Source organism: Oenanthe melanoleuca, chromosome 2, assembly GCF_029582105.1.
Source record: "Oenanthe melanoleuca isolate GR-GAL-2019-014 chromosome 2, OMel1.0, whole genome shotgun sequence".
NCBI classification, from domain to species: Eukaryota; Metazoa; Chordata; class Aves; order Passeriformes; family Muscicapidae; genus Oenanthe; species Oenanthe melanoleuca.
This window is the reverse complement of record NC_079335.1, coordinates 125,617,110-125,644,286: the sequence shown is the minus strand read 5'-3', so window position 1 is coordinate 125,644,286 and position 27,177 is coordinate 125,617,110. Positions and strand designations below refer to the sequence as shown.

The window sequence follows — 27,177 nt, the reverse complement described above, 5'->3', positions numbered from 1 at the left end:
CCTTGTAGTTGATTTGTTTTTATACCTTCACCAAATAGATTTCCCCACCAAAAGTAGCTCAATGCACTGTGCAAATTTTGGAAGGACAGTAAAGAATAAACACAGTTTGAATATGAATTTATGCCAGTGTATTTTTGGTTAAGTCAGTAGTACACAAGGCACAATGAAACAAAAACAGATGATAACAATATATTATAAGCAGAAGATGACTTGCCTGTGTTTGTTCTCTGTCTGTTTCAATAACATATTCCTATTTGCAGACTGGTTCTGCTGCCATAGCTAGAAGAATTATTTAAGCCAGTTTTTCTTCTTTCTACAGTAAAATAAATTTCCCTTCCCTTTTTTCTGTAAATTTTTGTTGAAGGTGGGCAGTAGGAAGGTGGCAGCCATGGCTTGCATACAGGACCTCTAGGGGATTTTACTTGCAACAGGCAGGTTTTTGTTTCTTATTTACAAACCTAATGATGGGTGTTCTTTCCAGCGAAAATGCATGGACCCACAGAACTATTAGGCATTATATGATGGATAAACAAAATTGTTTTATTAAATTTACAATTATTTTTACAGACACTTTTCAGAAGTTCAAAATACCATTAAGGTGGACTTTTGTATTGGACTACTGAAGCCATCTCACATTATTGATGAGTGAGTGGCTTAATCCAAAACAGTTTGCTAGTCTATTATTGAGACACGAGCACAGATTCTGAAACAAAATGTTTTGGGACCTTTAAAATGATTGGGCATGGGCTTAAATGAGCTTAAAAGAACATAGAACAGAGCTGATATTGACCTGACTTCTTTTTTTTTCCTCCACAAAAGTTTAAAAAATATAAATGACTGGCAGTTTTAAATACAGAGAGTCCAGAGTTGGAGAAACTACTTTCTTATCTGCATTTCCTACCCTGTGGCCTGCAGGGACATCCAATGCGGTAAGATGGAACAATCTCAAGCACTTCAGAAAACAGCATACTCTCTTCAGAGCAATTAAAATTATCATTCCAGCAAGAGAAGGAGAAAAGAGGGTGAAAATCAGACTTTGCAAATCCCAAAGAGCTGTCCTGATTTGAAACACACATGAAGTCAGCTCTGACTGAACTATGGAGGAATTTATGGGGAACTCTCTAAGCTTCTCAGTCTTTCAGAGTTCAGCCCAAATGTTTCTGCTTAGAGCCTCTGCCTGATGCCATCATGTCAGATGGCTATTTCTTAGGGAACAAATCTGGTGACTATGTTATTTTTGAGATCATGTCACTACTACTTGCATATCTGGGCTTCACGTGCTGCCTCTGTGAAATGCCAAATCCTGTTTTCCTCACATGCAGTGGTGCAGTTGTTTTTTCCCCTTTTTTTTCAGCCTCACAAGATCAGAATGCTCACTGAAAACCATGCTATTTTTCCTTGTTCTTGGAAGATGGAGACAGGAAGAATTAAGGATTAAGGAGGTATTTTAAATTATTTTTCATAATATAGAGTGCTTTAAATAATACCATACAGCCTGCCTTAAAGGGCAGACACACTGAATGCTTTCTCATTACTCACAGTAATGATTTTCTTCACAATTAACTGTTCCTGAAGTAGCTTTTTTTCCCCTATAGAATAATTCAGCTCATATTTCCTCTTTTCCCAGCTAACTGACACCAGCTAATAGCTGGCCCTGTGGAAATAATAGTGAATTTTCCTGCAGGATTCAGAAGCCAGCTAACAGAAGCTTCTGGAAGAGTATTCTATTTGCAAAGGGACTTGTGGCAAACTGTTTAAACAGAGTAAGATTGGTTTCATTTGCACTGGAGAATTATTTTAATGTACAAATAGCCTGAACTTTCTGCAGCTTTCGGAAATAACTTGAATATTGCTTACTCTCCTAGTCTATGAGAAACAGGCTTGACAGTAGCAAATAGAAAACCAGTTCAAATGCAAAGGAAACAGAATTTAATGAGAACACATTATTCAGAATAATATACATATGTACATTTTTGTAACTGCCTGACAGATCACATTAAATGTGTTAAAGGAATGACTTTATTCTAAACCTCAAATGTATTTTGCAATCTGACATACTGCATTTATTACTTGTCATGCCAGTATGGAGGTCTTCCCTTGTGAAAGTCAACCCAAATAAAAGAACCTTCTGTATGCTATTTTTTTTCCTATTTTTTAAATAAAACAAGAATGGATGGAATCTAGGTCCTGATTCCTTCTTGTGCCTCTGCCGATGTTTTTAAAAAAAGGTGTAAGTTTTATAGTGCACTTTAAAAGCTATTCCTTTATCTTTTGTATTCTCTGATTTGAAAAAAAAAAAATACTCTTTTTTTCCAAGGAATTATTACTTTAAAGAAGAAAAAATAATCAGAAATGGGCAATTTGGAGCACCCAAGAAAAGGGATTGTCAGTCTGAAGAAAATTGCTATTTTAAGACAAGGTGGCATAAGCTTTTGCTACTTTTGGAGTTGTCATTGTTTCCTTCAATATATTATAAAAAAGAAGTAGCTTTGGTATTTTCAGATGCTTTGATTTCCTCTTCTTGTGTCTTCATATACATCTAGGAAAGAACATATACACAGATATATAGAACACTTGTCCACAGTGCTGTTGTTCTTTTCTTTAAAGGAACTGTTGCAAACATGTAAGCAAACCAGCAGCTCTAAACACAATTCTTCAGCCTGAAGATCTGTGGAGACATATTTGCAACACACTGATTTTTGACTGAATTTTTAGTATGCATAGTATATCTAGTTTTTAAAAGAGAGCACAGGTTTGAGCCATAAATAACATAATGGCTAACGTGGCCATAATCTTGCATTGCTGCTCTTTCTGTACAGATATTTCAAGCTGCTTATATTGTACAACAGTAATGTACCTGCTACAGGGTGGTGGTAACCATGGACTGAGCCAGGGCAGTCCACAGTGCAACCCTGTGCTGAAATGCCTGGCAAGGCTTTGCATCCTTACTGCTCTTTGACAGCTGGCAGAGCAGAAATTACTGATATGCGAGAAACAGTATAGACCAGAGGAGAGGAAGATGATGTAAAATTATCTACATTTGGAATGAAAATGCAACCTAAGTTACAAATAGATTTTAGTGGAATAGTTATGAGCTGTCAGTGCTAATCTGTAAAAGCTGGCTAAACCTCTTGCTCATTAGCTTTGGCAGACATCTTTGGATTTCTTCCATACATGGAAGAACCTGTTCAGTTTGTCAAAGGATTTACATTTAGTTTTAAAAAAAAATGTCCAAGAGTGGGAAAAGAATCAAATGAAAATGGCTTAAAAGAATCTGTTTAATCTGAAATACTGGAGTATGTGACAATCCTGTAACTCCCGGTGACTGTGGAGCCCAGAGATGGAGCAGAACAGCTCTCTCAAAATTTGATTTTGTGTTTTCCCTTTGATTCTTTGGAGGAGCAGAGGAGGTGAGTCTGCAAAAGACTGCTGTGAAAAGCAACTAATGGAATCATATGGATGTAAAAATGCAAAGCCAGCTATCATGTCACCTCATGTTTTGACTGCAATTAAGTTATAAGTCTGTCAGTCCAAACCCAAGAGATTTAAAGAATTTAATAATTTTCCTGTAGTATTTCTACCTTTTAAGAGCTGGGACACATCTAAAATTTTGTATTTATTTAGACTGTCAAAGGCATACGAGCATGTGTGGATGAAAGGATAAAAAGGCTCATAAAAGCATGATGAAAAGTGGAAAAAGCTATTCCCAGGTGTTAGGCATTGGCTAGTCTGTAATTTGCAGGTACTGTCACTGGGATTTCTAAGAGCAAGAGAGAGAACACCAGTTTATTCTGGTGTTCTAATTAATTCAAAGACAGGATTTGAAGGATTCTCAAACCATAAATCTGAGAATTAAACATTACTTTTCACTGATTTGGCTTTACATATTCATTTTAATAAATGTGTGAAATCACAGCAGTTCCATTTAGAAGCACTGGGAATAAGAATAAAGTGACCACTTAACGAACAAATCTGTCTGGCTCCTATAATATCTGTTCTTTTGCGTTGTCCAAAGAGAGATTCCTGCCACAAGCAGAGCGCAGGCAAGTTTTGTATCATTTTTCACATGAATATTGCTGATTATTGTACAGATGACTGAATAACAAATCCGTGGGATTCATTAATAAGTAATCATTACTTAGCACTACAGGAGTTTGCAATTACTTTCCCAGTTTCATTCTATGTTCTGTGGTGTTTTGTTCCTCCCTTATACTGAAATTGAAGCATCCTGCTGTAAGCACCAGTATTGACTTTGTCATTCTTATTTATGACTCAGAGTGTCCTTCCCAGCAGATCATGAATTGGAAAATTCATGAATGTGGTCCTTCTAATCTGAGTAGTTTGCTCAGCATCATACTTAGCAGATTTTATGCTACTAGTGAAAACATTTTCTTGTTTCCTTTCCAAAATATGAAATATTAAAAGAGCAGCAAAATTGGTTTATGCAAACGAGTCCTTTACAACTACAGAATATGTTTTGCAAAGTTTAAGTTGAAATCTGAACTGTCAAAAAGTTCAAGCTACCTTTTTGTTACATCTATTCATTTTTTCAGAAGGGTAATGTATCAGAAAACGTTGACAAGGAAGACATGTAAGAAGAAGAGCAAGAAAATACATACTTTATGAATTTTTTTTTACATCTTGATTTAAAAATTTTAGGGTTCAAAGTGAAAAATGCTGAGCAGAACAAAAACATCATTAGTAATTCAGTCTTGCTTTCTCACTGACCAGGTTGTTTTCAAAAGCATGGCTGTGTGTTTATATACATAATTTGGACACACAGTTGAAGACATAACCTAAGATATAATGAAATTTCTTGTACTGTAAGTACTGCATGCTAATGCAGTCACATAAACATTGTGATTTCTCAGCCAACTGATTAGCATATTGTTAAGAGTGTGTATTTTTCTTTTCAACTATAAAAGAAACAGAACACATTAAAAACCACAGAAAATGACATATAACATATATATTTGTTACCAAATAAAGTATTAATTTGTAAGAATTATTATATTCACAACAGATTTATGGCAGCTGTACCACAATTACAAAAATTTTAGTGTATTAACCCTTCTTATGCTAGGAAGTTATATACAGGTCTACGAGACATAAGCACAATGATGTGACCTTCCTGGTATTTAACTCAGCAAAAGTGTTTCTGGGAAGTTCCCAGCCAGGCTACCACACAATAAGAACTCTTTTGCTATGGAGACACTGCTTACTCAAGTACTAGTCTGTTAGTATTTCAGTGACTATTTTGACAATCACTGATTATTTTGCAGCTGACCAATTTCAACATTGCAAAAACCCTACTGTAACTCTACTTGGCACATGGCTGAGAAGTCTGGAGGCCATGCTACCAATTAAAGTGCTTTGATTGAATATGTAACCTATTCAGTAAGAAGTACAGATGTTTCAGTGCCCCATTAAATTAGGTGGGAATTTTCATTTGAAACTGTGTTTGAAGATCTTACGTTTTGTTTTGTATGCTTTAATAAAACTGATGCAATGAAACAACAGACTGAAGTTTTGAGGAAAAGTGGGGGATTGGATAGGAAATGGTGGAGGAATTAAGGTGGCTTATATCTTTCCTTCCACAATCCTCTCAGTGGAATCAAAAAGCACCTACCAAAATGTAAATTGTTGTGGATGCAAAAGTATTTGTCTTTGAGCTACTATGTGAGTGAGCACAGTCTGTAACTTACTGTTGGTGGTCTTGTTGTGGCTGCTCAGGAATGTGCTGAATAACTTCATAAACCGTACTCAGCTTATCCTGGCCTGTAACAAAGTCAGGGCCAGGAACAGATTGATTCGAAACCTAAAACCAACAAAGTGTATTCCTACTGTAAGGACAAATATGAAAAGATTCAACAGAAATTAAACTGTTAATGTAACTTGCAATTTCTAAACTTTTCATCAAGGTTTTTCTTGTGGATTGAACAGGTAATCTCTGCTAGTTTACATTTCATTTTGGGTAAGTTCTTGTCACATTAATAGTAAGGTAAGCAATAGTTTTAAATTCATTTAACCCCTTATAAGATTTAGGATGCAGCTTTTGCATTTAATAAAGCAAATAATTTATATTAATATACCACATTTCAAGAAAGGAACATTTAATAAAAAGAAAAGCAGGAGAACAGACAGTAAAAAAGCAGTAAATATTCAGGGCATGTGTTCAGTATAAATTTCCAACTGGCCTGCAAAGAGAGAGAAATGTATGGAATTTCCATAAATCAAGTAATAATATTGATTGTTCAGCATGTTAAATATATTAATTTCCTCTTATGTGATGACAACAGATTTACCTATACTCCACATTCATAAGGAATTACCAGTCTTTCTGCCTATAACCAACCTCCAGTTCTTCATTATCTCCACTTTCTTATTTTCCCCTTTCTCTGCTGACTAAAATGAATCAGTGGATCAAATGCTGACTTTATCTGCAATGCTATACTTTTGAGTAGCTGAACATAAACCAGTGGAGTTTCTCCTGTTCCTGGAAATTTTACTGGAAATTATAGTAGGTTTCACTGCTTGTACATCCATCATGTCATTCCTGTCACAGCTCTCTCCCTCCTGACCTACTAAAGCCCTGATCCTGTGAGAGTGTGATATTGTGATACAATCAGCATAAGGGATATAGAATCATAGAAAGTTTGGGTTGGAAGTCCCAAAAGATCATTCAATTCCACCCCCTCTGCCATAGGCAGGGACATCTTTCACTAGACCAGGTTGCTCAAAGTCCAGTCTGACTCTGAAAATTCCAGGGATGGGACATCTGCAACTCAGGCAACTTCCAGTTGCCTCACCATTCTCACAGTAAAGAATTTATTTAATCTAAGTATACCTCTTCAGTATAATATCACAATGTGCTTAAGGCTGTAATGATCTAGGGCCTGATCTCTAAACTTAGTAAGCCTCTTTCTGGCACAACCTGTAACAGAAGCAGTTCAGTTGCTCTGTTTTCTAAAAGTCTTTTATCTCTGCTGCTGTAAAAATCTGTCCTCTCCACTAACATTTGCAGTAGCACTTTAGCCCTGTAAATGTGTATTTCAAACACCTAACTCCATCAGAGAAGATAATAAATAAATAATAAAGATAAATAAATCTATGACTGTTTTTTGACATCATGTATTATGAGTATTATGCTTTAAAAGCTCTCCCTTACCTGACCCGATTGATGCTCTCCAAAGTTACAAGATTACATTGCTGGCAATTTTCCCTAGCAAAGGGAAAGTCTTTCTTCTGTTTCCTCCCAGTTTTACCATTGTCCCTAAATTTTGTGTCCCTTTTTCTGATTTTTTTCTTTGTCCTTTTACACCATAACAGAATGATCTCCAACTACTATGCAGTAATGTCAGCAAAGACACCAATGCAAAAAAACAGCAAATGTTGCAGGATTTTTTTTTTCTGGTAGCAAAATTTCTTTGCTTAACTTCTCCCCAACAATACATGAAACAAACAAAATAATTTTAGTGAAATACAGCTGAGACTTACACTTTAAATAACCCCTGACACTTTCTGTACTGCCAGGGCTGAATATTGCATGAGTAGAAATATTAGGGTCAAGGGAGAAAATGGCATCACAATAGCACACTTCCCTGTGTAACACAAGTGGTTCAGTGTTACCCAACTACCCAACACTACTAATATTATTTTAATATTCTTTTAATATAGGGCAGTTGAAGGGAGATTGCTGTCTTTAGAGCTTGGTTATTCCTTACTTCACTATATTGCTGATGAAATACTGAACTAGTAAAAGGAAAGAAAGAGCAAGTACTGGGTAAAAAATAGCCATGAATATGGTGTCATACAGACATCTGTAAAAAAGCAACAGAAGCAAACCTATAGAAGGATTCTGGTACAGATATTTAGTACACCTAGAGAAATAGAAGAGAAACTGTCTATTTATGATGTAAAATCACATACCCTAGAACCACTGGTAAGATCTGGAAAAGTGATGAACTCATATATGCCAAAATCATCTGAAGCACTTTCATGTCCTAAAGTTAGAAAAAAAAATTAAAAAAGAGATGCAATACGAACCTGGAAATAATGACTGGCAAGGTATTTTGCCCTAATTTTTAAAACACCTGAATATTGCTTATGTGATCTGGTTTAGACCACTCCCCTGCCCAGCTCCTAAACCGGTATGGAGTGAGGCAGGACAGCTGCAGAGCTGGTGTGCATGGTACTTGGTGATTTCTCACACCATGTACCAAGTGAGCAGCCTCTTGCTAACCTCAGCAACGATTTTGGTAGAGGCATTCACACTCTATTCTGGAAGGCTAAAATGACCAATTTACTTTCATTTCCCACAGAAAAGAGGCTGTATTAATAAACTCAGCACATCTACAGTGTAGTGAGGCAGTACCACCTGAAAGTTTTACAATTCTGAAAATAATAAAAGGGAACATGGTACCAGTAGGTACCACATTATTATTTGGGACTTCAGATACAGTTTGTATTTAGGTGTAGTTAGTCTCTTCCTCTACCTACCCAGTGTCCAGATGTGAGGCACTTGGTTGTCTCTTGGGCATCATTCTACATTAAACTAATAACAATGTTGAAATTCTACACTTCAATGCACCCTCTGTGCTCAAGTGAATGTCCTGCCTTCCTAAGCCTCATATTTTTCCCTATATTTGTGCATGTAGCAGTTTATGGTCTGCTTTGATACTGTGATAGAAAGAAATGGGAATAAAAGTGATAATCTTTCAAAGGATGGCTGGTGTCTAGCATCTCCTGCCTAGGATCATGTGGGAAGAATTGTGGAAGGAAAAAAGGCAGTGAAAAAACCACTCTGGGTCCTGATAGCACAGAGAAAGGCAATACAGAATATAACAGAATGTTATATATCTATACTGAAATGTCATTAACTCATCATTTTGATACCAATTGATGCCATGAACACTTTCACTTATAATCTTCCCATGGTGTATCACTTCTTACTGCTATCCCAGAATAACACTGATTTAAGCCATATTGGTGACAGCAGTGCAATACAGATATTCCAATCCCAGAATTCAAGACAACAGTACATAATGCTCTAGGCATGAGCTAACCCCATGCTGACTTCTCATTTAAGTCTTATCTTAATTAGGCTATCATAGAGATGTGCAACCCAATGTAAAAACGCACTTTTCTTCTTTTCCTTTCTTTTTTTCTTTCTGTCTGTGGGCATGCTATTTTTCTTTCTCAGGAATGGACTTTGACCTTATGCTCACACTTATTTCATTACCATTACCTGAAAATGCCTGTGCTTTTCTGTAATCAGCCTCTGCCCTAGAAAACATAAACATGTTTCTCAGTTTGACGTCATAAGCCAAGGAAAGAAAATTAATATGATAAAATGCAATTCTCTGGATGGAAAATACTTTTAGACCTAAGATGAATTATTTTTATACCTGCTCTGTAGCTTCTGTTGTATCACTGAAAAGAAGAAAAAGAAAAAATTATTTTTTTTGCTCCAATGGTCCAAAAGAAGAACTGGACTGTGCTTAACTTTTACATACCTTTATGTGGCTGATATCTTTTCCATAGGAATAAACAGGCCATAGCTAGGATCAAAAATAATGAAATTCCTGTTATTACTGCAAGAGAAGACAATGATTTTCCTTTCTGTGCCAGCTTTTCCAACCCTGTGACAAAGAAGATGAGTACTGCATTTAGTTCCTTGTCCTTTACAATGTGCTACAATGACACTGAAAAATGCATCTTTTAAATTATTCTGAAGCTAATAAACCTGCATAGAAATACAATGCAGATGAAAAATTTGGGTCTTGTGAATGGGTAATATTTATTTTCCCCCACAGATCTCCTGAACTGAAAAAGCAATGATATGAATACCATAAAAGACTTCAAAGCAGATTAGTGCCTAGAGCTAAATGAAAGTCAGTAAATGTAATCCACAAATTACAGCATCAAAAAAAGAAAATGCCTATTATAACTTCAGGTATAAAGACACTGAACTAGCAAAAAAGAGGGTGAGAGAGCAACTTGTGCTAGATTAGAGAGAAATCCCCCTAGTAGTAGGAGCTATAAAGTAGGAGACGAAAAAAGATCTGTTAGACTTTTTCTAAAGATTTTTAGATCACTGACAGTCTGGTTGTTTATCAAACCACATCAGAAACCAATAAATTATAATGGAATCACAGAACCAGTTAAGCTGCAAAAGACCTCTGATACCATTAAGCCTAACCTATGACCAAAAATCAACACGGGCACTAAATTCCATGTCCAGCTTTCCTTAAACACCTCCAAGAATGGTGACTCCACCATGTTGTTTGTATTCACATTTAAATATATTCAAAATATTTCTTTCCTTTGGTTAGGTCTTTTACTAGCATATTAGTATTAGGATTATTATTATTATTAATTAGCATTATTACTATATCATTAGCAGGATTTTTCCAGCAGGATTTTATGATACAACACAAACACAAATTGCATATAATTACATACCTAAAAGCACATGGAAAACATTTATAATGAATTTGCAAAGACAAGAATGTGAAAGTTAGGAAATGCAGACATATTTGCTTGTGCACTCCTAATTTGCTCCTTTTGCCCTGAATAGTGCATAATTCATGTAATTAAAGGACATGTCACAAATCATACAGGTAAATTATGTTGCATATCTGCCACTGCCAGATTTATTAGTACAATTATAATGTATATTATTTAGCTGGATGTGTTTCCAGTAGTTGATGAACTCCTCTGCAAAGGGCTAGAACTGCTTGCATCTACTTACTATGAAATACTATGTATTCACTGGCATTGTGCTGGCTACATGTGCAGTGGTTTCTATGAAGATTAAATTTGAGGATTTCTAGCCAGATGTGTCTTAAAGATATGGGACAATAAATCACTGCAATTTCACCAATTTTTTAATAGTCCTTCAGTGTACTGCTTTCCTTAGGAAGAAAAAGCTCAAATGCTGGTGAATCAGATGTTCTTTAAAGTGAGTAATTTCAAATGTAGACTCAATAAACAAAGACATGCTCTTTGCATTCATTTAACACACTCAGTCTTGAAAACTGAGTGATGACTGGTGTTCATGAGATACCTCATCTTTAGAATCTTGGCTAAAAATGGGTAACATTTATATAATTGTAACTTATTAAAATAATTGTTTTCTTGATAATTTTTAGGATTAATTAAGCAGCTGTCCCATGGGGAAATTATGTAAGGTCTTCTGAAACATCAGAGTTTCTGTTGCCACTGAAAATGGGGTTTCCAGTATTTTGAATGCCATAGTCCAGGCTCTCGATCTAGGATTATGGGGGTAAGGAAAAGGAATATGGACAATTTTCATAGTCTTTGCTTAGTATGTTTCTTCAGTTACAATTAGAATTTAGCCTGAGCAGCATCGTTGGGAATGAATTGTGTGTGAATTTGTACCCCTTAGAAACAGTTAGTGCTACTCTGCAAAATATAGCCTTGACATCTCCATTTAGTGCTGTTTGAATAAACACTCATCAAAAAGAAAATGGCTGAAGAGGGCGAAAATTATCTTTCTGTATTTTTAAATACTTAGGATAAAATATTTTAATAAGATTTAAGTAGAATTTGTAATTTGTAATTAGGAAATCTTTATTTTAAGTGCACCCAAACATGAAGCTGTGGAGTCTTCCCTCCTTTTTGGCCTTTGAAAAGAAATCTCAGCTGAATATCATATCTTACATGAACTTCCTGGAGAAATGTCATGTTTATTTCTATCAACATGTAGTTCTGGTTGCGTTTTCTTTCACTACTAACCACAGTATTTAGTTTTAAAGTGCAGTATTCTTATTATGAAATTGCAATCCATCTTCCTTCCAGCATACTGAAAGCCCTGGATTCATGACGAAGCAGTAAGTAACCTGAATCATGGACATCTCTTCTTGTTTACCAGACTAACAAATTTGTTAGCTCTTTGCTCAGCACAAGTGAAATTGCTTTGTTAAATTTTCTAACAGGCAATCTAGTCTATCTTGTTTAACATTGATAGCATATGTTCCTTATCTGGAAATACTTGTATCCATCTGTATTGAGAAGAGATATCAGACTTCTTCAATATCTTGTTCACTGTTCTATGCTTCTGGAGATTTTCTGAAAAACTGCTTCGTTGCTATTGAACACAATCATACAGGAGCTGAGGTTTTAGTGTATGATAAACACAGGTATGTGTTCTTCAGAACCCAGCAATCAATCCAGAGATTCATAAATATGACAAGGAAAAATTTTACATGAACGTTGTAATAAAATCCCATAAAACTTCAGTGTCTTAGTGAGTTGTGTTCCAAGCTGTGTCATACTGCAAGTAAAGCCTGTATCCCACAGACTGTTTAAAATCCCCTTTACTATATCCTTTGCAAGACCTAAATTTTGATACATATTCTAAGAATGACTTCCCTTTTCTGGGGCTGAAAACAGCCCACTCAGATGTTACATTTTACAGAAATGAAGTTACATTCTTACCTACAGACATAACAACAACTGTGAAGTGAGTTTGGTCTCGTCTTCCAGTCACGTTGTTGAAAGCACAGCACATGTAATCTACTGTCTTCTGGGCCACTTTATCAGATACAACTTCCAGATGGGGTCCATATTTGATTACTTGAGTGGTATTGTCATCCCTTTTAATCCACAAATAAGTATTTGGTGGATTTGATTCTGCTGAGCAGTCAAACAGCACAACTTCCCCCACGTCAACTGTAAACACTGTCCCGATATTCAGACCTTTGTCTGATTTGACTCTAAGTCCATAAGGTCCATCTGCATTGGGGAAAAAAGGGAAATACAGTGAGAAAATGAAAATCAAAGTATATGGTTAAAATTTAATCAGAAGTGTATCTCTAAAGGTAGAATATTAAAGTCAGACTGGCCTTCAAAATGGCTGGCATTCAGTCGTTTCAATGAAAAGGCTTTCATTTCAATAACTGGACCTGTGCTAGGCTTAGCTCAGGCTACACCCACCTAATACTGGTCAAATTGCTGTTTAAGGAAAAAAGCTTGAGTCTATGTATTTCTCAGTATGATAAAAAGAATGAAAACTGAAATCAGTTGGATTTCTATGAAGTAAAGGAACATGTCTTCTTCAGGAGCATATTTGATTTCTACTTCAATTACTGGCATAAGTAATTTCCCTACAAATTGAAAAGTGAACAAATATGCCTTGTAATGTTACCTTCACTGCAATAATTTACAGTACAATAATTATTTAAGGAACTAACTTACAGGCATAATATTGAGTGGGGTGTGCTTTAGATAAGTTCAGAAACATTTTTCTATAAATGACTGCTAGACTAAAATCTAACTTTCCCCCCTTTTTAGTAGGATTGTACTACTAAATAATACTTTTAATAATTAAATAACACTTTAATTAAATAATTAAAAACACTTAAATAATTACTACTGTAATTATGCTTTTTTCAAGAGCAAGTTCTTGTGCTGAAAGTTGATTTTCTGGATATAATTAGAAGAAGCATATGTTGTTCTATAGTCATGTGTTCATTACTCAAAAAATTGAGCAGATGAGTATTTTTAGAGTAATCTGCATAGGAAAATGAGAAGGGAAAAAATATACTTAAATATTATAAGAATATTTCTCATGCTGTTTTTACTAGAACATTTCAGATCATTGAGGCTTTTATATCTTTACGTGTCATAATGATTGTTACAGCTATTTAAGGATAGAAATTTATGTAGAGAATATAATAACTGAAGTGTGCCTTATTAAATAACTTTTTCTAGTTTAAAAAAACCAAAACCAAACCCTAATTATTTTAATGCTGTTAATACCCTGAGGCCTTACATGAATAATCAAAAATGCAAAGACCTAATACTGACAGAGCAAAAGAAGAAAATATGCAGAATATCCTTTTGGTAGGATGCCTGAAGTTCAGTAAAGCTACCTCTTACAGGATTGTGTAGCACAAAATGGGCACAGTACTGTGCCCATTGCAGACAGTGGAATCCAGTAATATTTCCACCTTCCTGTGTTGTCTGGAAGAATTAAGATAATGTAGCTGGGTTTGAATGGGAAAATCCCTGCTACATGAAGCTGCACACTTGTATATTTCAGATTTATTTCCCACCAGGAAATTCAGGATGGTGTTAGAACATTCTCTAATACACTATCATTTTTTTAAATGGTACTCATTTATTCCTCAAGAACACCTAAGCCACCAGCACACAGCACAAACCAGCCCATTTTTGTGCGCCTCTGTGTTTTTTCTGTTTGTTCAGGCTTAGTCAAGAGACTATAGACCACCATATATGACCTTAGTTTAGTCCACTTTTAATTAATGTCCATATTTCACAACATAAACTTGTCATTTTCTCTACTTATTTCTTAATGGCAAGCTTTTTGCAGTCTCATTTTGAGGAATGGCCAACATCATGCATAATATTTGCTGGGGAAATGAAATACAAATCCACTTCAGCCTGAATGCTCTCACCTACATTGCAGTGGCCACTCTGAAGAATCATGGCTTTTCTTTAAATTCTAGATGCTGGGCTGCTTCCTCACAGGCTCTGCAGTTCCTGAGTCGTTTACTTTATTGTCTCCAAGAGCCAGCTGACTCTGGCTGACCATTTCTGTGAAGTACAGATCTATACCCCACTGTTTTGGCTTGTCTGGTCTCACTTGTGTTGCAGGTTTCTGTGGGAGGGGAGCTTTTCACAGGGGCTTGCCTCTCATAAATATTTACTTCCCTTTTTTTTTCAGATCTGAAAGGAGAAGAGATGTACTGGCCTTTGACATTTTTCATAAATGAAATAAAGCCTCTCAAAAATTATTTAAAGGCAGGAGCATACTTTTTTTAGCTTTTCAGAGCAACTCAAGTGTTCTTCCAATCCAATTCTCTCTTCTTAGGAGAATTAGCTTGTATTTTCACAGACAATATAACTTTGATATGTGTAAACAGAGGTTAATGGTAAGAATAGCTGACTGGTTTCCAGGCTCTCCTCACTGTAGTGGGTGTTTGCCATAGTTTGCAAAAGAATCAGAACTGCTTTTTTATCTGTATCATAACTGTGCAGCATAAAGAGATGCATACTGAGAACTATATTTTAATGAAAGCTGCAAGTTGAAAGAAATCATTATACAAACACTGACACACACTGGCTGGGGAAGTAAGTTTGAAAAAGAGAGGTTACCTTAAGAAATAGCCAAATCTTGGGAAAATCTAAAAAGTGGCATTCCTTGCTGAAGCCAACACAAGGATTAGGTAACCCTTGGAGCAATATTCTGCCTCTCCTGGTCATTGTGTACATCAAGGTTCCTAAACAACAGGTAACTTACACATATACACAGCTTCAAGGATGATTCTGAAAAGCAGGCTATCAACCATCCTCACACTAGTACTAGGTATATTCTATCTTTTGAAAGACTTAAGGAAGAAAATCCCACTTAGTCTGCTGAATTCAAGTCCATCAACACAGTACAACAGTGTCTGCTGCAGCACACAGGACAGCAGCTTCTTCCAGTCTTTAAATAATTTGTTCCGAGTCAAATGACTGCAATAGCCTTGTTCCAGGCTGCACTATCATCATAACTAATGGAGAAACACGATAATATTAATAAGACATGAATTAAAACTCACTTTTCATACTTAGTAAAAGCCCACAATGACAGCCTTCATGGATCCCTCAGCTCTTATTTCCCTTTCCAGTATTGTTCTCTACAGAAAACTGCCTCTTGTCTCAGTAAGACCAGTTAACTAAATGAAGTGTAAAATAATAAATCAACCTTTCTGAGTAACAACTTACTGCTCTGTGGGAATATTTCCAATTGCTCCTATCACTACGAGACTGTTACAGTTTCCAAGCAGATGGCAGGTATTTACCGTGAGTGACCTTTTCTTTATCACCTCCAGTAACTCCCCCACAGCAATGACATATGGCAGACAGAGATCCTGGGGCCTGTTCTGGATTGTTATTGACAACTGGGAGCTGGGAGACAAAGTACTTCTGCAGGCAGAGGTTGAACCAAATCAGGTGACTCCATATAGCTCAGGAAGTTAGACCCCAATTTTCATCACTGACTCAGATATAGAGAATACCACAGGTATTTGCAGTCTTTCAGCATTGCATTCTTTGCTCTTAAAATTTTTTTTCTGATTTTATATTATGCACAAAGCAAACTCTCAGTTCTGATCAAGGACATTCTGAAAATGCATATACAATAATATTTACACACACTGAATCTCAAGGTTTTTGATAGAGCTGTATATCACAACCATTTAAACAGCAAAAAATCAAGAAATGTTGACAATAACTTTGAGATTTTAAAATTTTGGTAAACAATAGGTCAAAATCAGGTTTCTAGTTTAGAACTTGTAAAGATTTTTCAAATTTGCTGAAAAATGTGTTATTGGGTGAGGAAGAAGGGAGGAAGCAGTAGCAGAGCTGGGAGGGAAGGGCACACACATGGTCAGAGCAAGTGTCCCAGACACCTGCCAGTGTTATCAGTGGTCTGGAGACAATCCTATGTGCAACAGGTCAAAAATTCAGGTCTCACATGAGCTGTGCAACAACCAGAGCTGTCTGAAAGGTAACAGAAGTGGGAGATGTTCTGCTAGCCTGACCCGACCTTATTGCATGGGAAGAAGGCTGTCAGGCTGGGTACAGTGTTGCCAAGTTCTATGTAGGTATTCTTTGCCTGTATAAGGCCAATTCACAGCTCAATAAAGTGAGAAAAACAGTAGAGGAACTGCATTCATACACCTTCAGGCCTCATTCTCAGCACTTTAAGTGCATACATGAGCTGAGATTGTGACTCTACAAAAGCAGGCATATAGAAACGTGCTACCTTGAGGAAAGAATGTGATTGATTATTTTTATTTTTAATTACAGTAAAGATAAGTTAAAGCTCTATCAGTGCTGGCTATTTCCTTGTTTATCACGATTCCACTATCTAATGAGATGGAAGCTCAATTAATATTTGCCCTGTCTAGGACTCTTTTCAACTGTTTCTTCATCTTCAAGCTTGCACTAAGCTACATGTAAGCTTGTATCAGCTCATATCTAACAATGTCCTTCTTAATCTTTGCTAATTTAGGCAATCTTTTTCTCTTCTCCTGGTGCAGTGTAGAGACCCCCAATTCTTTTGATGCAAGTCATTCCCTTATTAGCAGAACAGATAATCAGAGATGAAGGGAGATGAAAGTAGGAGGAGAAGGAAAAGATGAGAGCTAGAGATATAAGAGATGTAGGTTCTGAATATGTTGGTAGTGCAATCATAGGTGACATAACAAGTTGAGTATAGGCTGCCTATGCAGCACCTGAAGAAAGCAGGAATGAGCACCAGCCCTTGGCTGGACAGGAATCCAGTTCCAGTCCTTGCAGTGTCCCTTCCAGACTGGGCCACTGGGTAAACTGGCTATATCTGAATAGGACTGGTGGCAAAGTAGCTCCTGGCCTTCCAAATTCCAGCTCTCCTCTGAGAAGGGTAATTGAACCCCTGAAGACATGACGATTAGAGCACAGCAGGTCACATATACGTGGCATGTACTATCTGAAAATTGAGGAGGCACAGGGAATTCCTGACATGAACCAGAATGAGAAGGCCCTAAGATTTATCATATAATCATTGAATGACAATTAAATAAATTTTTTGTTTCCTTCAACTCAATTAGTTTCTCAGGTGCCTTCACTTTCAGGCAAAATACTTTCAGGCTGCCTTGTGGCTTATTCTTCTGTAAAAAATGGCCTTTATGCAAGTCTTCTTGCTCCTTCATGTTTCCTATTTGATTTCCCATCTGGAATGCAATCACTTCTTTCAGCTCTAATTTTGCTAAGCCTGACTGAGGTCTCTGTCTCTCTTCTCCATTCCTGTCTTTCTTTTTCCCCCAGTTCAAGATCAGCATTCTGGCATCTGCATGAAGAATTGTACATGTGGTGCTCTGTGTGCCATTAGCATTCCTTGTATCCTTGTTGGAAATGCATTGCCTACTCCCCTAGAATTAAATATGACTTTCTCATGCCTGAATCACACTGTCAGATCATAGATACCTTGTGATAGCTCAATCACTTAGGCTCACCACCTTGATTATTTTCTTATCAATCTCGATCTTATCAGCAGAAGTTCATGGTTTTTATTCTCTGAAAGGGCATGCCCATTTATTTTTTTACTAGCAAATTTCATCCCAGCTTTATTACTCTGTCAAAGTCACTCAGTCCTCCCACTAATATCATAAATGAACTTCATTGAGATACTCCCTATCTTCTTTCTCATGCCATTAATGGAAGTATTAAAAAGGACTGGACTTGAAATGATCTTGAGGAAACCCACTGATACCAGTCCTTCAGCCTGGTACTTCTGTGCTTATTTTTTTGATAGTTTTTGGTGTCGCCATTTATAGCAACATTTCCATGTATAATGATCTCATTTTTTTTCCTTTGAGTCACATCAGAAGACATCTGAGGAAATTTTGAAGCTTCTATTTGAATTCTGCAGTTGAGACTGATCTTCACAACTATAGAACACTGAATAATTTTATTACCCCATTTTAAGTTAGAGCTATTACAAACAAGCTCATTTTGGATGCAATCTCACATACAATGTTCACCCAACTATGTTTTTTTTTCCTGTTTTCATATTTGGAGGCACTCCTTCCAGCAAAATCATTCATACAAAGATAATAATGAATATTTAATATACTCACAATATATGGTTGGTGCAATTATCTCACTTTCCATTGCACTGACAGGGTTAGATACCAGACAGCTGTAATTCCCAATGTCTTCTTTTACTACAGGAACAATTAGAAGTGTAGCATTGTTTGATGAAAAGGTATAATTAGGGCCGGCATGAAGACGCTTCCCATTTTTCATCCACTGGTAAACTACTCTTGTACCTCTATCTACAGTACATTTTAGGGTAATATTCCCTACATACTCCACTACTCCTGAAGATGGTTCAGTATGTACAGTTGGCTTTGTGACTGGAACTGTAAAATAAAGAGATATGAAGAGTTGTTGAAGTGACAAGCCTCTATATTACAGTCTTCATGGTCAAGATGATTCAAACAGAAATCACCACTTTCTCTGGAAGTTACTAATATTTCAAATTTTATCTCTTAAATGTAGCTAAAATTTAAAAAAAAGAAGGATATATTCTCAGCTGGTAACTGTGAGAATTGTTATGGGACATAAATAAAACCAGACTGTTTATAGTACAGGTAATAGGATAAAGGCTGCAGTCGTGTACCACAGCCTCTTGTCTCATACACAAATCACTGAGTCCACAGAAATGAAAAGAGCACAAAACATGACATTGCCCACAGTGTGTGACCTCTCAGCATGACTGCCCACAGCCTCACCCACACTAGGCACCACTGAAATCTGGGTGATCTGACGTGAGGATTCTGCAGATTGGGATGGGTTTGGGAGTTAAATGGTAGCTACAACTTTGTCATCTCAAAATGTCATTCATCTCATTCCTTCCAAGCCCAATAGTTACAGGTTTCCCTCTATAAAATCCATCAATTACAGAAGTCTCTTGTCATCCTTTTAGATAATTATTTTCCATTTAATTTCCATTTCTATGTTTTTTGTTTTGTTTTTTTGTTTTAAAGTACAAAGAGCAGAATCTAAAGAGGGAAATTCAGTATGTTATTAATTCAGATCTGAGCTTCTTTTACAGGCATAGGGCTACAGTCACCAGCAAAAGTCAATAGCTTCTCTTTATTACAGGAGGTAAGGTTGTTCAGGGAAAGACTATTTGAAATTCAATGCATCCTCATGATAGCACAGCAGAAACTTATTAAATCTTATTTTTTAGAAGTCTGTCTAATTTAACCTTAAATGTTTCTATACCTGTTCAGCTTCTTTTATTTACGATATAGAAACATAAATCAGTGTATTAATTTTGCCTAAAGATGACATATTTTAGTATTCCCTCCAGCAGTAGAAAACAACATAACTTAATTGTTAACATTTATTCATTAAATTCATTAAGTGAGACACCATTGTAACTGGATACTAAGAACCAGGACTTCAAAACTATTGTAATTGTATTTTCAAAATGAAGATACTATATTTTCTAACTTACCATCAACAGCTACTTGAATCTTTTGACTTGCAGCTATGGTCCCATTTCCACGGACATTGACTTTTACAATGTAATTGCCCTCATCACTGAGATGCAATGGATTAATCCTCAAGGATGCATTCGGCGGTATGAGGGTAAACTTGTCCTGGTATTCCAAGTCTGGAATTACTCCTTGATTTACAGAGCCAACCACATATTTTGGATTACTTTGAGACCTCTCAAAAAGCCAAATTATCTGGATTTCAGAAGCTGTAGCATTGAAATTGTAGTCAACAGAAAGATGAAGTGGTTGCCCCTCAATACCGTGGATGGTATGAGATGGTACTGTCAATTTTAAGGCAGAACAAATCCCTGCGTAAAAATGAAAGAACAAACAAATGAACAAACCCAAAACACATATGGAAACCCCAGAAAACTCAAATGAGAAATTCTCACAGTGAAAAAACTCTCAAGGCGAAAGCTTACATTTTTTTGCATGGTTATAACTCAGATTTTAAGTACAAAAGTGGCAAGAGCTCATTGACCTTGGTGAAGCTGGATGTAGCTACAGAGCTCTAGACTCAAATTATACAAAAAGCCAAAGGAAGAATCTTTTATGCTGAAAGTTTGACAAAAATGAGATAATGTACATTTACCTTAATGTACAAAATATATTCCCTTTAAAATATTTCTTATTTCTACGTCTTACACTGTCTAACAGTCTTGTATTTTAAACTCAATTTTAGGATTTTTTCTGGGTTGGTTCAGCTACAGAGGAGCTTCTTAGGTACTCTGCCAATTATACCTAGAAACTGACTGAAAATCTGACAAGCAGAACTTTAATAAAATCTCACTAAAACTATATATAATTATTATTGCTGACTGCTCTGTACCTGCAAGACTAAATTAAAGAAACAATACAAAGCTTGCAATAGTCAAGTATTCCAGTTATAGGACATTGGCAGAATTAACCTTTGCTGTTGATATGCACAAAAGTGGAATTTTCAGCCACATGATTAATTCTGTTTTCCAAAAATTCTGTCTCTGTTGTGGTGCAAAAAGGCCATTCCTCAGTTAATCACTGTCTTTCCCACACATTTTTAAAAATAATTTTTCCTTGTGCTGACCTAAGACATATTTATAGAAGAATAAGAAAAATCTAAATCTTTAGCCTTGGGACTAAGTAATTGATTTTTCACATTAACTTTTCTACAGCACTCATGAGAACAGTAATGATGTAAAAAATTGACATTAATGATCTCATTTAACCATTTTAACTGACAGGACTTCAGAGATGAAGAATTTAAGCCCAGAAAAAATTAACAGCAAAAGTGCAGATTCATTTTGAATGATCAATTTGAAATATTAAGGACACAATTTTTCAAAATACATGTAAAAACATTTTAGTATGTTCAAGATGCAACTCCAATTGACTCTAATTGCAGGTTTGATTGCTCGGGTTTGTGCTTAATACTGCTGAAAAGCATGCTGCAAGTGCTAAAAAACCCTAGAAAAAAAGCAACCTTTTTAAAGTAAGAAATGTAAAAACTGTGATTTAAGTAATCCATCTGCTACTGCATAAGAACACAGTGGAGACTGGGAATGCACTGCCCAGGACAACACACAATGCTTTCACCATGCACTATCTATTATTTTCCTACTAATGATCATATTTGGTTGGACTTGATGATGCCTGAGGTCCCTCAAACCTGAGATTCTGTGATTCTTGACATGCCTCCAAATACCTGTAATGAAAAAGTAGCTTCCCAGCTGATGTACATGGAATGCATTTCTACCTGGAATGAGCTGGGTGGGTAGAGAAGGGCAGAAGGAGCAATGTATGAAAAATATCTGACTGTGCTCATTAATATAATGCAGAGTTAACTTTGTTTCTTACATTTCCTACTTCCATATCATTATTCTTTATGACAGAAATTGTTAAAGGTTCATTTTTCTTCAATTTCCTAGGTTATTTGACAGGAAAAAAAATCAATTCAGTAGCATAATATGTATCTGTACATGTCTTTTGGGTTAGAATCATCAAATTTCAGTGCAGTCGATTGCCATGAGGTAATGGCAAAGCAAACTTGTTGGGGATTGAGGGTGGGGACACAAAAAGGGGGTGATGGTTACAGATGCAGGAGTAATGCCAGTAATTAATGTCAGGGGTCCTTTGGAAGGGCATGCAAAGTAGTAGAGCAGAGCTGGAGCGTGAGTGGACTGGCTCATGGGTAGCCAGCAGTGTTGTACAGAGTCTACCCCAAAAAAAGTAATTTTGTGGCTGGCTTCCGTTTTCATAAAGCTGAGCAATATTACACTCAGCTAAAGACAGCTCACAGAATTTCTGAGGGCATGGCAGAGAAACCAAAGGAAAATGCTGCAGAATACTAACAGGGAAATCTACAAAAAGACAGTGAAATCCTTTGACAGAAAGTCTGGCAAGTCCCCATTAATGGGGGCTAAGGAGGAAGCAGGCAGAGGGCTTCAGGCTGCATGGACTTTAATTTGCAAAGGGCTGGCTAGGGTTCAGCTGAGATAGGAAAACAGGGTAAAAAAAAAGAGGAAGAGTGTAGAAAAAATGTGGAATAGCTGAAGTGAAGGATATATAGTACAGAGATATTTACTTAACTTTCTAAATGAAAACCCTCAAATAGATGATGCAAACCAAATTGAAACCTGCTCTCCTACCCCTTTTTAACAGTGTTTTTAGCCTTAGTATTTTTGCTCTTGCAATTTTTAACACTGCACAACTCTTCAAGGCTTGATAGATTCTCGATAACAGGAAATTAAACATTTTGTTGGTTGTTCTAACACTTCTCAGACATTAATATGCTCCCTGACAACATTACAGTTCAAATCACATTTAAACTGCTGTTATCCACTTGAAAAAGAAAGAGAGTAACTCCTCAGTAGAATCCTTAATGAAATATTTACTGCTGGAGATCTATTTCATATTACCTACTAATTATATAACCACTCAGTTCAAATTTTAGATCAAGTGGAATAAAGTCAAAAACATCTCTCAAACACAGAGAGGTCTGTAAAAGATCTGTCCATATACTCACTCATTCTTTATGTATATGCTGTTCAATTGTTGGGTTTATTTATTTGTCAGGTGATTGTGCTGTTAGACAACATGCCAGTAACAGAAGCAGTGCAACCATAAAATATGGAAAACAAATAATATTTCTCTCAGATCTGTTTCTAAGCAGGTCTTGTGAGCACCAGGATAACTGGGACCACCAGTACAGAAGGCAACAGCACAACAGAGTAATGAAAAGAGAATCAGGGCTGGAAAACTTTCTTTGCAACTAAAAACTGTTGGAAGAGAAACAGCAAATTAACTATGTTCCACTTGATTGAAAATTGGCTCTGTGTAGTGTCTCAGAAAGACATTTTGATCTGCAATTAAGGAAATTCTTTTAGCTAGGATGAGAGGTGCTGAGGGCAGAAACCTCATTTTCCCCTCAGTCCCTCCAAGCATGGCTTTAGATAACTGCAGTTCTTGTTGCTCTCTCTGGCTTTGCTGGGGTGATTTTGTGGGGTGCCTGGGGTAAGTTATTAGATAATGGTGTTCTGTCAAAGGCAAGGGTTTTACAGAAGCAGTGTGGAAGTATTGTGATCTTGGCAGAGAACATGTCTTCTGCAGTCTGGAATACTCTTTATTGAGAGGGTTATCCTCTTCTCCAACAGTGTTGTCAGGCATTGGAATGGGAGACCCAGGGAAGTGGTAGAGTCACCCCCTCAGGGGGTACGTCAAAGATGTGTAGATCTGGTGCTCAGGAACATGCTTTAATGGTGGAACTGGCAATGGAATGGTTGGACTTGATGTTCTTTAGGGTCTTCCCCAACCTGGAGGGTTCTATGATTCATTTGTATTTGACTAATTTTGATTTTTAATTTAAAATGGAGACTGTTATGAACAATCCTTGAATTAATATTAATAGCAAAATCAAGCCAATGTGTCAAACTCATATTTATCAGGCCCAAATTCCATAAAATTGCAGCTATCCCTACAGCTTTACAAATATAATAAACTTTTTTTCCAAGATGATAGAATTCCAAAACCTAATTTTGTAGAATGTAAGGGCTGTACCACAACGACCTCCATTTGGAGCTCAGTGATCTGTGCTTTGCTTCCATCTCACTTAGCTATCACCAGTATTAGCAAGGACAACAGAATTGTTGTTGACATAAAACAAGGGCAGCAGTTTTAGTTTAAATAAAAAACTATGACATAACTTTTGAGTTTATGGCATAAACTGAAACCTGCCTTACAAGGTTTTAGCATTCTCTGAATTTAATATGCACATCTCCTTGTCAAAGTGAGTTTGGATTCTCAACTGCTTTTCAAAAAAGTTCTCCTGAACTTGGTGCAGAATGTCACTAGATCAGTGAAATATATTTTTTCTCTTTTTAGAAGTATGTTCATTTCTGGAAAAAAAACCAAACAAGCCTGATGAATGGTCCAGGAAAGCTGCAATTTCTATACCTCCACTTGTATCATGGGAATATTCTTCCCTGGATTGGGATTTTTGCCCAAGAAAAAGTTTCACTTTGTTACGGGACTTAATTTTATTTGCTGAGGTTGGTGCCTTTGTGTCATGTCTCCAATGCACCCAATTCCCATCATGACATAAAGTATGGGCAGCACATTTCCCTTACTAGAAAATGTGTATATCTGGGTAAGGATGTAAGACTTCCTGGTGAATAAACCTGTACTCTAATGCATTCTGCTTGCATGACAGTAACTCTTGTAGGATTTTAATAAAAAATATCCAATAAAGTAGATAAAGCACAAAGTTACAGTTTTTTATTAATCAAATATTTTTCATTTTTAAAGAAAAGATCCAATAATTGTCATATAAAGCATCAATCCTTATGAAGCCAAAAGTTTTGAAAAGGTATTGACTCAAAATCAAGGAAACTAAGTGACTCCATAATAAGCTAGAACTGTGAGGTCCACAAAGAAGATAAAAGTTGTTACTATGTGAATGATTAGAGGATGCACTACATTTGTAATATATATTTCCTCTGTTGACATTTACAAAAACAATTAAATATAGAAAAAAGGTAATTACAGTAGTTTGTAGAAATAAGCTTATCAAACATTTGCTCACAGGATATTTCTGCCAAAGCATATAGAACAACTATTTTTTATCCATTGCATGGATAGCAAATGCACTTACAAAAACTGCACCCAGACAGCAAACAAATGCACTATTAATGGGGAGATATTCTTCAGCTGACTAAAAGCTTAATTTAATTTCAATACCAATTACATTTAGATCTTAATAAAAAATAATTAATCATAAAGAAGTGAAAAATAATGTATCAGTGTAGTCTCAATAAATTTTTAAAGAAGTGTGTAACACCATCTGCTAATCTTTGGTGCAGAACCTGTCCAGCCTTATTTGTTAAAAACAATGCACAATATATGTTACTCAATAACATGTAGTAATTTGTATTTAATCAATACCCATGTTTTACATGTAGATTATGTATATTTAATCAATGCCAAGTTTTACATAGAGACTATGCATAGCATTAATTTTTGTTCAATTCTGCTAAAACTTTAGCTTCACTCACAAAACACTATCTGATGAAAAGCTTTCAGGCTACCTTCCTGAAATCAAACACCTGACAATACAACAGAAGTATCTTTAAATATATAAAGATATATATCAATTCACATTTTCACACTGACAAATCAAACATAATTCATACTGTATCTTACCTACAAGCAGAAAATATATTTTGCACTGTAAGTCCCAAAAGAAGTTGGCTAAAGGGCTCCATGAAAGCATCCTGTCCCACACAAATGCCGCCTTCTCAGCACTAAGCCAGGGCTTGGACCTGCAGCTGCTGGTTTATTTGCTAGGGAAATCAGTAATGAGTTAACAGGCCCTATCCTGTCCCCTGCCTTAGGTGATTTGAATATGTGTATACAAAGAACAAAGGGAGTGGAGCACCTGCTAGATGAGGACCCATCTTCATTGCCTCTGCCTTTATCATAACCCTTCCCCGGCAGTCACAGCAAATATGACACAGAATGTAATAAATGGGGCACACGATACAAAGTACATTTAATTAATAGAAGTAAGTAAACGCACCAAGTGAACAGGTTATACAGTTATTAACTTACTTTAGTTACAGTTTCATAAAAAATACTGTGATGCTACATGCTTATTTCAGATTAAAACTACTGTTCAGAATATTTTTTCAGAACTTTTCTAATGACAGCCTCTCATTTTCTGTTACAAAAAAACATTAAACAGTTGTGGAAGAGCCTTACTAATTTTTTTCTTAGAACTTTCAAGCCCATAAGTTTTCTGTATTTTTTTTTCCTAAAGACATAGTATAACTCAGCAAAGAATTAATTCCCTTTCTCTAAACAACATGTGATGTCAAGTGCCTCTGAGACATCTTTGAAAAGTAAATCCGATGGCTAGAGTGGACACCTTACTACAGTTCTTAACTGCTGATTATTGCTTGTCCATTAGCTTACATCAGTTTAAATTAATATTAATGTAAGTTTTGCATTTTGTCCAAAGCTGTCACTCACCACACATATCAGCAGCAAGCCAGACAAACCCTCCCAGAGCTGTGCAGTAACAGTTTGCAACAGCAAATATTAGCAGTGACAGAGATGGTTTATCCACACAAAACCACACAATATTTTTCACTAAACAGCACTTAGGCAGACTATTATGGATTAACAAATATTAGGCTAGACTGCATCTTGCTTTGTGCAGGAGCAACTGGCAGGAAGGAATTGCCTCCCTCTCATTGTGTGCTAGGAGCAGGGGTCCAGCAAGGTGCTAAGCCCCCTTCAGAAGGGCTGAACAGTCAATTTTTACCTTAGTTAAAGAGAGGTGAAAACACCCAGATGCTTCCAGGTCCAATATAAGAAACACAAAGGTTATTCCAGCAGAAGGGTTAATAAAGCAGAAGTACAGTGGTCTCACCAGAGATAATATCACCACCCAACATATGTCAGGAGATGAAGAGGGTATTTCACATATTCCCAAAAGCTTTCTGGATCCATAGTCCTGCCCACCTGAATGCTGTTGTTTATAACCTGCTTAATCCACCTAAATGTAGACTTGATATATCAAATAGCAACCTTTCATAAAATCTAGGTTAGAAATTATTGG

General features: G+C 36.3%; 1 protein-coding gene across 2 annotated transcripts; it reads right to left on the bottom strand.

Moving 5' to 3' along the window:
* On the bottom strand, positions 1-25,908 carry HEPACAM2 (HEPACAM family member 2). Of its 2 annotated transcripts, XM_056485527.1 has the most exons (10): positions 25,758-25,908; positions 20,042-20,392; positions 18,654-18,938; positions 12,463-12,759; positions 9,516-9,641; positions 9,408-9,432; positions 9,248-9,285; positions 7,930-8,003; positions 5,706-5,818; positions 1-2,539 (listed from the first exon to the last, which is right to left on the bottom strand). In XM_056485527.1, exons 1-10 carry the CDS (start codon positions 25,825-25,827, stop codon positions 2,530-2,532), a joined length of 1,389 nt encoding a protein of 462 aa, XP_056341502.1. In that variant the 5' UTR covers positions 25,828-25,908; the 3' UTR covers positions 1-2,529. The 2 variants fall into 2 exon arrangements, with proteins under 2 accessions (XP_056341502.1, XP_056341503.1); XM_056485528.1 differs by lacking the exon at positions 1-2,539 and having other exon boundaries at positions 5,702-5,818; positions 25,758-25,878.
* Between the last annotated feature and the right edge of the window lie 1,269 nt (positions 25,909-27,177).